We start from the raw sequence: 14,978 nt of genomic DNA on the forward strand, positions 1-14,978 counted from the left end.
TGACTAAAACTGCTTGAAATGGGTCAGTGTTCTCATTGTGTTTCCTACTGTACGAAACACAAAGGGTCAAAGGTCATTGTTCCACAGGACGTTTATTGTTTTAAACCTTTTTTCAAAAGTACTGGGCTGATTTTCACAAAACTTGGTGAAAGGATGGAACATGGGCCAAGAAAGAACTCATCCTCAGATCAGGACAAACGGGAAGATCCAGGATTTTTACGGGGAGGACTGCAGCTTCCTGGAAAACAAGCTGAGTCTGGATTTGGATTCTCCCATCATGGGCCTCAGGTAACTTCCTTTTGGGACCCAGACCCTCAGAGGATCACGCCCCGGTTTCACAACATCACTCGGAGCTCCAGCATCAACTCACCAGTCAGGTGAGTCAAGTAAGTTTTTCTTTTATCAAGATCTCAAAAACACCCGATCTCATGATGTTAAATTCCTGGCTCTGCTGCCTGATGTGTGTTCTGTCCTGATTCACATCCTTCCACAGAATTTGGTGTAAATCAAACCAGTAAAACAACCGACAAAGAAGGCAGACTGGGATGAAAACATAACCTCCTTGGTGAAGGGAACAAAGCACAAATACAGCTCCATTGCTGATTTACATATGAAATGAAAGCTCTGGTTGAAATATGAGGAAGTTCATGCAAAGCAAATAGGCATCATGCAGCTGCACCAGCTTCTCATCTGCCTTGTGTTTTGAAATTAGTAACTGCTGAAATGTATTTTTGAGGACGTTGTTAGAGCAGAAGGTGATGAGGACAGGTGGCTGCTGACAAAACCATCTCACAAGTCAAAGTGCACCCTTTTACTTTACTTACCTGTTCACCATCTCTCCTTGTGCTCCTCCTTGACTCTTTCTCTGGACGACGTCTGTTTTTCAGGCCTTGTCGTCATGTTTGATGCTGGCAGATGGTGAAACTGGTGCGTGCTCTTCATGGGACAACAATGTGTTTGTACATGTTCGAAGGTGTTTAAACAGATTTTCCTGACTTCAAAATGCTTCTGCTCCCTGGTTATTTCTACTCCATCCCGTACGGCAGGCGGCAGGAAACACTGATGGGTCATGATGATGCAGTCAGTGAGTTGTGTTGGTATGACGACCGACTGTACACGGCGTCGTGGGATTCCACTGTCAAGGTTAGAAATCAGGTGAAACTATCTTATGATGTCCATGCATTTATAGATGAACCATGAATAAAACGTTTTGTCATTTGGAACAACACGACATCAATGTTGCAGACAGATGTTTTTTTATTTTTTTATTTAATTTCTACTCAATACAAGCCAATGCAAAGACAAAGACACACTTATACACACATGTGTCACTACTTGAGTGAAAAAGAAAATATGAACGTTGTGGGAACAAGGATCTTGAGTTAACTGCAGGACTGAGAGATCAGAGAAGGCAAAGAAAGTGACGTCGGCTCATATTCATCAGAGGAAGAACAAAAAAGTAAGGCACTTATTGAAAGAATATTGTATGTGTCATTGAAAGTAATGATAATAGTGAAATGAATATGAAATTGTGATTGTGGAAATTCTGAATCCTATTTGACAGCTTATGTGAAAAATCCATTCATCAACTATCGGACAGTTTCTGTTTTCCACTGACCGTTTAAACTTCTCAGCATTAACAGCAGGGGGCATCTCTTAGTGTGGAAGGGTCTCCTGGCATGAATAGTGCTGTGGAGAATTTCTTACATATATATACTTCTTATATATGATAAAGAAAAGTGGAGAATTTCAGTGACGTTGATTAAAGTTTTAATAAAATAATACAATATTGTACTGTAAAGCACAAAGTACTTGCTTAGAAAAGTTCTGGAGCATGTGGACATAAAAAAAACCAGTTTGTACAAAATACTGTGAAACAAATACATGACAATCTTTATCATACGTTAAAACAAAAGTGTTGCATTGCAGTTCAAAAGTATTACAACTGCAATCTGAAGAAAGATTTTTTAAATGCCAATGTGCTTTGTTTAATTGAAAAATATAAAATATTGCTGTGTTTTTAAGAGGTTTTTATCACATCATTCACTTATATCAAGCTGTTCATTGATGACTAAAATGATGACAGTGTTTAATCCTTCATATTAAGTTGTAGTGCTAATTAACACAATTCACAACAGTAGAAATTCTCACCCTGCAGGGAGCGCCGGAGGAACACAGACATCAGAAGTGTTCTCATTTACTAAAACCCCAAAGTGGTTTTACACACACAGATACACAGATACACACACACACACACAGGCATGTACTCACTTTCACCACAAAGTGTCCAGGTAGGAAACTTATGGACTTGAGCCTCAGAAACATGTCCACCAGCATCATGGTCACAACCCTGAAAGAAGCAGATTGAGGTCTTCACAGGTATGTTTTCAGTGGTAAAAACTTAAAATGTCATAGGATAGTATGTCGTCAGGTGAGTGCCATTCCAGTCTGTCTGTTGTTTTAAATAAATAACTTCACAGTCTCCAATTCGTCAAGTCTCAGCTCTTTTACATAATTTATCTGTCAATAGTTGCTTCTTAACGGACAGGGATCTTTTTGTCTTTCTTTCTCTGCACTGTTGTTATCAATCATTTGATCAAAGGAATTAGTTCGCTGGCATAACAGCTGTGATTGTTTCCTTTACGAAAGAGGAATCTGGTTGATTGGTGACAGAAATGTTAGTGACGCTGACTAAACAATCCGTTTGTTAACTGATTCACAACTTGTTTTCTCCTGTGCTAAAACCTCAGAACAGGACAAGTGACACATTCTGAAAGCGTCTGTGTCTTCTGCCTCCTGCAGATAAATCACAAAAGTAAAACCACACTCAGCACCTTCTCATACTCGACCTGAATCCAATGTAGCCATTTATAAATGTCCTGAATTTGCTGAGTACGTCTGTTTATCGTATCCAGAGAAGTTTTACCTCTGTGCTTCCACTGCTTGTCTATCTGCAGCTGATTGACGTGCAGTGCAGGGTTGTGATTACAGCTTTGAAGAATTACTCCACCGCTGCATTGATGAGACACTTTCTCTCATAACATGTGATTTGCTTGAATACAGGAGAAGCAACACAATCACTGCTCGACACCTGACAGTCTAAACGCAGCTTAATAGAAGAGACGTGCTATTTTTGGGAGCATATCATTAATTTCTCCACTCAATCCACGCGCATCAGGGACATTGTTATTCTGTGCAGTTGAAAGAGTGATGCTGTGGTAATTAGAAAATGGAAAATGAGATTCATTATTGCAAACATTGTTTTTATGAGATAATAACACCTTTTTCATTCAGCTTGTGTGTATCCATGGTGACATCTAGAGGTAGAATAAAACCCTAAAAAAAACTATGATTAAAAACATTCTTAAAACGTTGAATTTTTGAGAAATAAACAGACCTGTGTGTTTCCCCTCTCTGATCCAGTTTCATTATGCGCATTATTGACACAGAGATCGATTCTATTGGATTTTGCTCTAGTGCATCACAGCTGCTTCTGTTGTGCTCGGTTCTACACTCCTGCTCGTGATTGGCCCAGGCACATGGGAAGTCCGGTGACGGCGACCAATGGGATTAGAGCTTTATTCCATGTCCTGGTTCCGGAGTGGCCTGTTTCTATTTTAAGTAGCAGGTGAAATATCGGTGAGTATTCCTCATTTTAACATTACAGTTGTGTTTCTCCCGATTAATATTAATTGCAGCACACGTTATGTATTTATGAGACGTGAGTATTGGAGGTAGGAGGCGTCTTGTGGATGAGAAATTGGATCGCATCGTTCCTCGGCGTGCGCGCTTTTTTACGCACGGATGAATCGTCCACGTTTGACATAACGAGTCGTAAAAGATGTGCAGTGATGTGAGCTACATGTTCACCGACACGTTGTGATGTGTGTACTGGTGGTTTATGTGCAAACACACACGCGGAGTAAGAGGATTTCTCATGGTGCTGCGTTCCCGTCACAAGTCCGTCACTTCCAGATCCAGCCAAGATTAATGTGTCGCCCACCATGGAGGGTCTGCAGCCGCCCCCCCCACCCTCCATAACACCCACCATTTATTTATCTATTATAATAAAAACACTCTGTGTGGCAGATGGATAATGTTGCTCCACACATTCCAACATTCCTCCACACAGTTCAAATCAGTGGATTCTACACAGACAAACAGAAAAAACATCCATCTGTCGATTTGTTTATGACTCTCACCTGCACCAACACAAGGTGGCGCCATATCTCCGATTGAATCCTCCTATTGATCGACAGCTCTGCCTGCAGGTCTGATAAAGATGGATATGTATGCTGTGCCCAGCCCGGAGATACCAGGCTGCCCCCCAGGACTAGAATACCTGACCCAGGTGAGCGTCTTTATTTATATCTGACATGTTTAATGTAATGTCAGCTGTTCATTTGGAACAACCTCACCTGCCGCCTTCTATAACTCAGTCTCCCAGTCTCTAGTAGTCTATAGAATTATAGAATTGTTTTATATTTAATTTAGTTTCCTGTTTTTATATTTAAACTCGCACAAATACACCACAGCAGGTTTAGGCGTCTTTGTCAAATGAAAAACAAAATGTCTGCATTCGAACGCGGCTGCTTCAGTGTTATTGTGCACGCTGGCTCACTGTCACGCTGTTGTGGGTTCGTGGGACAAGCTATAGATGGGTTTCCTGTTTACAGAGAGTCCAGTGTACGTGCACAGCAGGAGGAGAGAACATTTCAGCCCACACGAAAGAGTATTTTGGGACATTTTCAGTAAGAAAATAATGTATTTCAGATCAGAAATAAAGCAACTGGCTGGAAATCCCCTCACACATATTCCAGTGGGAAATACTATAGTAGCAAAGATAATACGAACAAAGACTAGACAAAATTAGTCCAAAACCATTGATCTAGTTACTGAGGCCCAATCACACTATTTAGCATTTAGCCACCTTACTACCAGAAGCGTTTCAAGGGACCTTGGGGACCCCGGGCAAAGGGAACCTTGGGGGCCCAGCGTAGAGCCAAACCAAAGTCAAAAAACACGTGATATCAAACCACATCATTCCAATCTTATGACAAATCTTTCATTGTCAACATTATACACATAAATAATAGTAAAGTAGTAAAGTACAAACCTTCACTACCATCTCAAATACATCATATACACACATGTAGACGTTCTAGTCTTCAACCAAACCTCTAAAAGCCGGAACCTGAACATATCCGATCATAGAATATAAGTTGGGTTCTCACACAATTATTGTTGCTGTGGAGTAATATAATCCACTGTTCTCAGGGGCCCCCTCCTCAGCTCGGGGCTCCAGACAGTCGCCTGCTTGGCCTTCACCCTGCTCTTGTTGTTGTTGCAGATTTAACTTGTGTTCTCTGGTTTTCTAGGTGGACCAGCTGCTCATCAAACAGAAAGTGGAAGTTGTTGAAGGTACAATACGTAAACAATGAAACAACAGAAAAAATATCAATGCTTCTGGGTTTTGTTCTGTGCCGTTGGGAACGTTTACCACTAACGCCTCCGTACGTGTCGTTCACCCTCACGCAGCCCTCGTCGGTTTCGAGAGCAACAACAAGTATGAAGTCCGCAACGCCATGGGTCAGAACGTGTTCTACGCCGTCGAGGAGAACGACTGCCTGAGTCGACAGTGCTGCGGCCCCATGCGCTCCTTCACCATCCACGTGCTGGACAATTACGGACAGGAGGTCATCACCGTCACCAGGCCACTGAAGTGCATGTCTTGCTGCTTCCCTTGCTGTTTGCAAGAGGTGAGTGGAGCCTCTTCTTTCTAAGCACGATCCGTTTGTGTCCCTGAAATGACAGAGTTCGCCGCGGTTGCAGTTCACGATATTGTCCAAGCTTCAAATTTACATGTATTTTTGAAACAGTTCATGCCTACTAATCACACCCTGTTCTCCCACAACCCCTCACTCAGCTGGAGGTGCAGTCCCCCCCTGGTAACACAGTGGGGTACGTTGTACAACAGTGGCATCCGTTCTCCCCTAAATTCCTGGTTACGGACGAACACTGCGAGCCTGTGCTGAAGATCCATGGGCCCTTCTGTGGATGGAGCTGCCTCCCAGATGTTGACTTTGAGGTGGGTTTCTCTAAACACAAGAAAACCATTAAATTGGTGAAAACATAACATGACACGGTAACATTCCCGCCCTCTGGGGGTGTTTTTTTGTACTGGATCCTCCTTGTGCTCTGAGAAGGAAATGTGCTTCCAATCAAAGTGCACTGTAGCTTGGACGGGGGCAACGCTCCTGTGTGGTACAGTCTGGCCATTGTTCCACGGCTCAGCTGCTTTTATTACACTGAGCTGAGACAGGGATTTGGGTCAATGATACGGACCTTCTACCAGGGGAGGAGCCAACTGAGCCATGATATCACCCAGCAGATTTGAAGTCATTACTGTGGTCGCTGTGGCAACGGGCATAAAAAAAAACATGATCTCCCTCCAATGAAATTAATAAGTTCAAGGACTGATCTTTATCTTAACGCGACACGTTGGCTGTTTGTCTCGTCCTCAGATTCTCACCATGGATGAAGTCAGTAAAATCGGGAAGATCAGTAAACAGTGGACGGGACTTCTGCGGGAAATGTTCACAGATGCAGACAACTTTGGCATCCAGTTCCCCATGGACCTGGACGTGAGGATGAAGGCTGTGATGATCGGCGCATGTTTCCTCATCGTAAGTGCAATGTTAAGCATCTTAGCACGACTCCATGGTTAGTTACAGTTACATTTCTTTTTTCGAAGGATTCTCTCATAGCAAATGAAATGTTGCCCGAATTGTGGCTGTTACAGTTGCAACAATCTAACGTGACCCAGCTTTTATTTGGGGAATGTATTCCTCTTCACTTGTGTTTGGATGTTTCATGTACGCACCTCTTCATGCACCACTTGGTTCCACATTTTGTAGGAAATGCGACCTGAAACCAGCCGATCGACACAAATGCAAAACAGCTTGTCAGAGCTTCCCTCTGCAGTTGCACGACTTACATTTGTGAATGTTAGTAAAGTGCGTACCTCCGCCAAGGCCCGGCGGCACCATTAAATTCATCAAGCTGCACCAATTTTCACATACTCATAGATATCAGTAAATTTTAGCAGTGATGTATCCATGAACGAATATGTCTCCTTGGCTGATGTATTTTACTGCAATAAGGCCTTAATATCATTTTAATGTTTTGCTTTTCTACAGTATTTACACTTTCTTCTCTTTTTCTCTTCACAGGATTTCATGTTCTTTGAGACGACTAACTAGGGGCCGAGCGGGATTTCCGAGAAAGCATTCAACATTCCTGGAAGAACAAGGCCATAAAGCCGTGATGATCAGTACTGAAAGCCCTGACATGGAGCAAACCTGTCCAACGGATGGTGTGAAGAAAGTACTGAGAGGTATCCACGTGTTTTCATTTTGCATGAACAGTGAAGCCTGGGGGTGTTTTAGTGTTTGCTGCTCGAGGTTGAAAAACATGATACTGTGCCCTGAGTGCAAAACTTCAAAATTAAATGATAACGACCAGAAACACGTTAATGAAACGTTTGTGAAGGAAGGATTGTGTTTCGTCATAGTTTGGATGGGGTCAGCCTCGTGTGCTTTGGTCAGATCAATAGTCAAGATGTTACTTTGTAGAGATCACTCAGCTTGTCGTTATATTGTGAGACCTGCAGGACTCGTGTGCTGCATTAGTTCCTAGATCTTATTTATTGATTTTTATATTTTGTGTTATTTGTCAACATCAGTGTGTGAGGTGCACGCAGCTTTTTCGTGTCCGTGTGCTACGAGTGCACTTGTGTGTGTGTGTGTGTGTGTGTTCACAGAATCATGAACTATTATAGGAATCAAGTTGATATTTTTGATGCCATAACAATTATGCGTCGTCGACTCCGGGGGAGGTTTACAGCATGTTATGCTGTCCCGGTCTTGTCCACTAGAGGGAGCCAGCTTTTCATTTAAGAATAATGCCCGAATGAACAAATTTAATCAAATACTAGAGTCTGATGACATCGTATATTTTTGGACAAACTCAGGTTGAACTGCATGGTACTGTAAAATAGTGTTGGCTGCTTACCTGCTGGCTCTGTGAATCCCACACCTCAGTGTTTGAGTACTTTGGAGGAGGTTTTGTACATTAAATAATATATATATTAATGTTATATGTCATATTTTGAATAGATATCCTGGTGCATCCTGGATTTTTCTAATCTATTCCACTGTTACTTTACATATTTAACAGTTTGAAATGCAAAGCTCAGAAAATACAGCTGATGCAGCATTATACAGTTGATTTGATGAGTGTGGCAATCAGTCTGATTTGGAAAGTATTGCAGCAAAGACATTAGCTATGTGCTACATCAACATTAAGGTTCCTTTGTAGCATCATCATTCTACAGATGGTTAAAAACACCCATCTAAAGTTAGTTATTAAGCCTTAAAAGCTTAAAAGGCTTTTTATTTTTGTATGAAGTATTATACACAGCCCGCTGGGAGGTGTTTCCATTGGCAGACTCATATTTTCTTGTGTGGACAGTGTTGTTTTTCTGCCTTCAGTGCAATGACACTTGTTTGTAGAATTACCATAAGTGGATTTACCTTTTAAAAGCAGCATTTCAAGACGAAACTATGTGATCGAGTGCTTCAGATGGATGTATTTTTGCATATTGCTCTGTTTTTATGGCTTAAGTTGTTGAGAAACTATTCGATTTAATGTAGAAATTTGAATTACATTCTTGCCATTAACATTATTTTTGGTTAAAGAAGCATTAACAGTAGAGGCTGGTACTGGATCCTCTAAAGGCTCTGTGATTGTGTTTAAAAGCCAAATATTCAAATCAGAATGTGATACAAAGGGAATTAAGCTATTTGTAGTAAGTTGTATATTTAACAGTTAAAGTACTTATTCTTCTACTTTTGCACTAATACTGTGAACTAATGAACCATGTTGTCATTTTGTCATGCGATGAATGCAAACTAACTCTGTGAGCTTCAATAAAACCCAAGTGTGATGTGTGCTGTTGTTTTGTGTTTTTTTGTAAATCGTCAGATCCATTAAGCTCCAAAACTCACTGAGCCTCAAAATAAGATTTTTTTTATCTGGCCTTGAGTCCTCCCTCCAGTGCAGACTCTCACAGTGAGCGTAACAATGGTCAGACCTTGTCAAAGTTAATGTAAAACCACTGAACCTTGCTTGTTAATTAGTGGAGCTCATTTGCCACCGTTACAGCCGCCTTCATCTTGTTTGAGCGCAGCCTCCTGAAAGTGCTCAGGTGAAAGCTGAAAAGTCGGAAGAAAAAAATGTAAACTGCCGCAGCGAGTAATTGACTGGACCAATTACGTCGAAACGTAGATTAAACGATTACATGAAAAAACGGAAATTAGACGATTAAGTTTTCTCCGTTTTCAAATAAGCCCATTAACCTGAAGCAGTTAACCTTTGGTGTAAAGTAAAGAAAATCCCTGTTTTAATCACACAACAATGGAAAGAGCTGCTCCGGGGTCGACTAAAGACGAAGGTCGTGCTTCCATTCTTACTGTCTCAGCTCAAACTGTAATTTTTTCTCAAACTGTTACAACTCTGGTATAATAGAGTCTTTTCATTTTTAATCGACAAAAGATCAGAAGGACTGTGTTGAATGGCCACTCTGCTGATACGAAACATTTGAGGCCACGCGTCTGTTGCGTTTAACCTTTAAATACCTTGTTCTATCTCTGACTTATATGAATTCCCATGAGTCATGGTGAGAACGAGGCTTTTTGTGTAAGTGTCGGTTTAACACATTCCCTGGAATAGTTGTCTGGAACATATGAGGCAAGTGCAGCCCTGACTCCTATAGCTGTGGTTAGAAAACAATGTGAGCAGTGGAGGCGTGTACATGCGCAGCAAGAGATGACATGATTTACAAAAAAAATATTTGTATAGCAGAATAACAGTGTAAGTCAATTCACCCCTGGGACGTTTTTATACAGATGCTCATGGTCCCCAGAGGATGAACCCTACAGACTTTGTCCATCACCTGACTTTTCCTCTAGCACCACCATGAGGTTGATCAATGAAATAAACACAAATTAGAACAATGTAAAACTACTTTTTTCTCATTTCCTCCAGATCGTGACCACAACTTCTAAGGTTTCTGTTCTCTGGCATGATGTAACATTTACTTATTGATGGAAACAGACAGCTTTTGAATTCCTTTTACAGCCGTGATTAGCAAAGATTAAGATTTACTATTTCCTACAAATTTCTTTCGAAATGGACCACGGAGACTTCTGCAGAAATCCCCCCCTCTTGGGGTAAGACGACACTAATTTCCTGCTTTGTTGGGTGAGATGTTACAGAGCAGCACTCGTCCTTTGGAATGAATTGAACGCAGAGGCCACACAGTGATACGGCTGATGTCATCCCTGCGATGATTTGCTGGCTGCGACATCCCAGTCTGGGAAAAACACAGATGTTTTGTACTCCCGGCTACAGAATGTGGGATTCTGCTTACACCCCATTTCATGGACTCCCCCCTTGTAATTAGAATCATATTAAAGTTGTGCAACTCGTAAAACTGTGTGATCACTCTCTGTTGTGCGGCGTCTTTAAAAATGACACGATTCATTACACCAGTTACTTTGAAGTCAAACAAACAACAGCATTAATAACTTTGCTTCTGTGATTGAAGCAGGCGTGGTGACTATTTCCTGTGAGTGTGACCCGTGTTTAAACCCTGTTTCTGTCCAACATGGCACAGAAAGGACAGTAGCGTCTGTCGGTGGGTCCCACACTGAGAAGTGTTTGCTCATTGTTAATGGTGACCACTGTTGGCTCCCAACAACCTACTGGAATTTCTGGTATCTGTGCCATAAACCCACTTGAGATAAACAAATGGGCTAAAGCAACATCTGTGCAAACGTCGCCAGGGAAAACACCACACAACACCCGACTGGGGGACAGACAGCAGATGTAATATATAATGGGGGGGGTTGTTTGTTTGGTTTAACACTGGCTTAGCTCAGAACAAATCAAAGACGGCAGAGACCGGAGACACTGGCTCCTAAAACAAGAGGCTCATCCGTAATGTATTTACTTTGGGAAACGTGTCATGCAGAAAATAAACTGCTAATCAGATTGTTTTCCACAGAACGGGATGAGAAAACAATTAGTTTAAGTATTTCATTTGTTTACCAATTTAGCAAAATGATCAATGTTTCAGTATAAAAAAAACAACAACACTGAGTTGATGCAGGAGACATTGACTTTTTACAATATTTAACTGAAATCTGACCAAAAAACCTGATTTTTAATCATTTAGCAGCAACTGCCAACAATATGTGGAACACACGGACCAAATCCCAGTCCCAGTCAGTGGTATCCAAGTCTCCTCCCAGTCACTGTGTGGCATTGGAAAGACGTCACCCAGCTCTTTGTACTTTCAAAATCATTATCTGTGAATCGAAATACAGGAAATTACAAGGAAAGGCTCTCTTGGAGCTTATTCATCCGCCAAAGCCCAAGAGTCCCTTCATGAAACCCTTTTAAATCCACTAGATCAAGATTTTTATTTGGATAAATATATTGGTAATTTGTCAAAATGTAAAAAATGCCCTTTCTCTCAATGTTAACGAAAGCAATTGGTCTTAATGGGTTCTTTCTAAGCCCAATTTCGGTTCAGTAGAATAATTATGTCAAACTAAACATCCAACCAATCAAACAAAAAAACATCCAACCAACCAAAGAAAACAATCAACCAACCAACTATCCAACCAAACAACCAAAAAACAGGAGTAAAAGCACAAACTCCTTGGCATATACTTAAGTTTCTTCAAAATAATACCCTGCAAATCAAATAAGTTGTTTATAACTATATTACTTCACTAAGTGGCACTGGAAGGACATGATTCATTTACTTTAGACGCCTTCTCTCCTCGACCTACGTCTGGTACATTTTTGGAGCCTTGTGGTTTTTAACATGGCCGCCTAATGATGACATTCAAATGAAAGGCCAAGAAAAAAAAGCTCATTACGTGTAATTTCCAAGGAACACTGCCCTAAACAGAAAAAAGGTGGAATCAGTGGAGATGCAAATTTACAGGAGCCCAAAATCGCACAGGTTTGAAAAAATCTCCAACTTTCCTTCAGCATTTTACAGTCACTTGCTGCTCAGGTCTCTGTAGTTAGCTCAGTATGAAACAATAGATGAAAGACCGCCTGTGAACAAAGTGAATTAATTCTCGTCTAAACCCTTTCCCCTTCTGCAGCCAGACACTGGGGTGACATTAAAAATCTAGTCTGCTGTGCTTGTTAAAAGCTCTTTGGTCTAAGATTAAATGAGCTGTTGATGACAAGACCCTGGACCACACCACGAGCCAGTGGATGCCCCCCCCCCCGGCCTCATAAGAGGAGCTGGCGTAGACAGAAGTGGTCCAAGGTATGATGGAAAGATGAGCTGCGCGGAGGAAACGAGCGTCCTTTCCATCGACCGAATTAAACTTCCTGTGGAACGATCAAAGCTTTTGGGTTTAAAAATAAAAACCTATTCTTTTACAATCATTGCGCAATTGTGGTTTCTCCGGCACGGTTGATGGGGACCACGACTCCAGGATTTGTGACTCACCCGTGCAATTGCAAAACCATCCGGCCATGCCACCAATAGAGGGTTGAGTCAAAAATAGAGTTAAGATGTCCAAGGTGGGGCTCAACCACTGACACTTCTGGGATTTTGGTTGCGATACGGCCTGAGGCAGTGCAGGGACAACACATTGTTTTTAGATTATAAACCCACAACCAGTGATGGTAGGAGTCCTGCAAATCATTGGATAAATACAGGAGCAATTTCCTCTTCACTTTCCCATGTGTCGTTATTTTTATTCCTTCGTTTTCCTCAATAGAATTCCTAGTTTTTACGTTCAATATCGGGCATCTGCTTCCCAGTCTCGCTAAAGAATCATCTGTTTCTTCTTTCAGCTTGATTAAATTGAGACAGCGCCTGCAAACCCACTGTCTCCACAACTGTGCCAGAAATAGACGCCGGTCTGCTGTCGTCAGGAAGCTGCAAACACTGTTTAGTCTTTTTAGTCTGTGATGCTGAGGACAGGGGAGGCTTGTGTGTTTTATTTGGCTCGGAAATTAAGCTAAATTAAATAAAAAAGGCAAGGGAGAGGACAAACCACCTGAGCGGTAGGAGGGTTTCCAACCGTCAGGGCTGTCTGTGCATGTTGGTAAACAGGCTCGCTGTGGTCCAAGGTCTGTGCATGTGTGGCTGCTCATCCAGATGTGCACTCCCAGCTTCTGTTTGCTCTATCTCCCCATTTCTGTGTGATTAAAAGTCATTTGAACCCTCGTCATCAGTGCCACTGCTGCATATTCACAAAACTACACCGAAAAAAATCACAATTTAAAAAGATGTACGACTAAACCGAATGGCGACATCTCCCAGCGTAACATATACAATTTTTGTCAGAGTGTAATCAAACCCAGAGGACGTTTCTCCAGCTTTTCTAAATATTTGGAGGGTGTTCAGATTTGAGCCAGTGAGCTGAAGCGAGACGCAGCACACTCCCTGTGACGCGCTGCCAAGATGCAACATGAGGTTCTGTACCACAAACACTTATATTTTCCAGCTGGGGGAAGTCGATACCTTTGTAAAGCTGCACAGGCATTTTTTTTTCCGTTTTTTAACTTGATTTGTGTTTGTCTTCATGGTTTCACAATGGGGAGAATGTCCTTTGTTGGGGTGAGAGTGTTTCAACTTGAGATACAGTTACAGTAGACACACGTAATAATGCGCTCACTTTAGTGTTGCATGCTGGATTACAGTAGGAATGTTTGATGCCCAAGTCAACTTGTGTGTGTTGAGTTTTCTGGCACGGCTCTACGTTCTCAAGGTTAACAGGGCCCCAGTGGAGAGAAGCAATTTATCTTGCACAAAAAAAAAAAAAAGAAGTAGTGCTTCTACTCCTGCATTTAAAACCACGAGCCCGGTGATGTCATTTAGTTAAACAGTCTGGGCGTTGGCAGCAGTCACAGAGTGCCACGCAAAGTGTTCGCCAGGATGGATTGAGCCACAGGGGCAAGTCTGTTCCTCCTAATAATTCAAGGGAGACGCAAATGAGACAAAGTGTTGGTTTCAAGGTCAGCCGAGCACGGGGGGAGACACAGATACAATCTGACGGTAAATGGAAGTTGGATTTAACGTCTGGTTTCTGTTTTCCTCATCATCTCTCCCTCATGTGTGTGTGTGTGTACACAGCTGTAGGTGAGCAGCTATGGCATCTGCAACTTGACTGTTTCTCACACACACACACACATGTACCGTCATTAGGAAGAGGAGGGTTACCTGCTGCGCTGCACGTTTATTTTTCTCACGGTGAATTAAAAACGTGTCGGCACAGTGAAGGCCGAGGGCTCTGGAGAATTGTAAAGGGATTTATTTTCACTCTTTTGTGGCAATTTACAAAACCAAATGATTAACACAGATGAGAATAATCATCAGTTGATACATTTTCTTAATTGTTCCATCATTAGCTCTTATTTGCATTAGTTTTCAATTGTGTGGTCAAATGCCTCAGATAAAGACCATGAAGTGTAACAGTAGAGTTAATATTATCTGAATGTCCAGAGCTTTAGGTCGACCAGTGGTTCAGAAGAGGATCGTTATTCCCTTGTTTTATTAAGAAATGGTTCATTTGACTAAAATTCAAATCTTGTCTTACATACATCACCATGTTGAAAAAATGAATGCAAGGCAATTGGAGCGGTTTTGCAGACATATCGGTATCTGCAGTTACGATTGCTGCTATGAAAATGATTAATTTACAGACATAAGTAAAACAATGTGCATTCATGTTTACATTCTACATTATAGCAAGTTGTTTATTTTCTCTTTACACTTTTGGGGTTTTTTATAACACAGTTGTGCATGGAAGTAAATAAAAAAATAATGCACATTAAACATATATTACTCTTCTCTGAACAGGAACAGCTTACACAGT

The 14,978-nt window shown here is 41.5% G+C and overlaps 2 protein-coding genes across 4 annotated transcripts in view; both read left to right on the forward strand.

Annotated features, from left to right (window-relative positions):
* The first annotated feature begins 3,566 nt into the window (after window positions 1–3,566).
* si:ch73-206p6.1 (phospholipid scramblase 1) lies at window positions 3,567–7,396 on the forward strand. Of its 3 annotated transcripts, none has more exons than XM_035142204.2 (7): window positions 3,567–3,639; window positions 4,272–4,351; window positions 5,379–5,421; window positions 5,539–5,759; window positions 5,927–6,088; window positions 6,525–6,686; window positions 7,233–7,396. In XM_035142204.2, exons 2-7 carry the CDS (start codon window positions 4,283–4,285, stop codon window positions 7,260–7,262), a joined length of 687 nt encoding a protein of 228 aa, XP_034998095.1. In that variant the 5' UTR covers window positions 3,567–3,639; window positions 4,272–4,282; the 3' UTR covers window positions 7,263–7,396. The 3 variants fall into 3 exon arrangements, with proteins under 3 accessions (XP_034998095.1, XP_034998097.1, XP_034998096.1); XM_035142206.2 differs by having other exon boundaries at window positions 3,585–3,639; window positions 4,218–4,351; XM_035142205.2 differs by having other exon boundaries at window positions 3,588–3,639; window positions 4,260–4,351.
* plod2 (procollagen-lysine, 2-oxoglutarate 5-dioxygenase 2) overlaps window positions 7,266–14,978 on the forward strand; it is a 43,024-nt gene continuing 35,311 nt past the window's right edge. Inside the window, exon 1 of the mRNA XM_035142201.2 lies at window positions 7,266–7,396. Within this exon, the coding sequence (XP_034998092.1) occupies window positions 7,327–7,396 (70 nt within the window). The 5' untranslated portion in view covers window positions 7,266–7,326. The remainder of the gene's footprint in view (window positions 7,397–14,978) is intronic.

This window comes from Hippoglossus stenolepis, chromosome 19 (genome assembly GCF_022539355.2).
Source record: "Hippoglossus stenolepis isolate QCI-W04-F060 chromosome 19, HSTE1.2, whole genome shotgun sequence".
Classification (NCBI taxonomy): Eukaryota; Metazoa; Chordata; class Actinopteri; order Pleuronectiformes; family Pleuronectidae; genus Hippoglossus; species Hippoglossus stenolepis.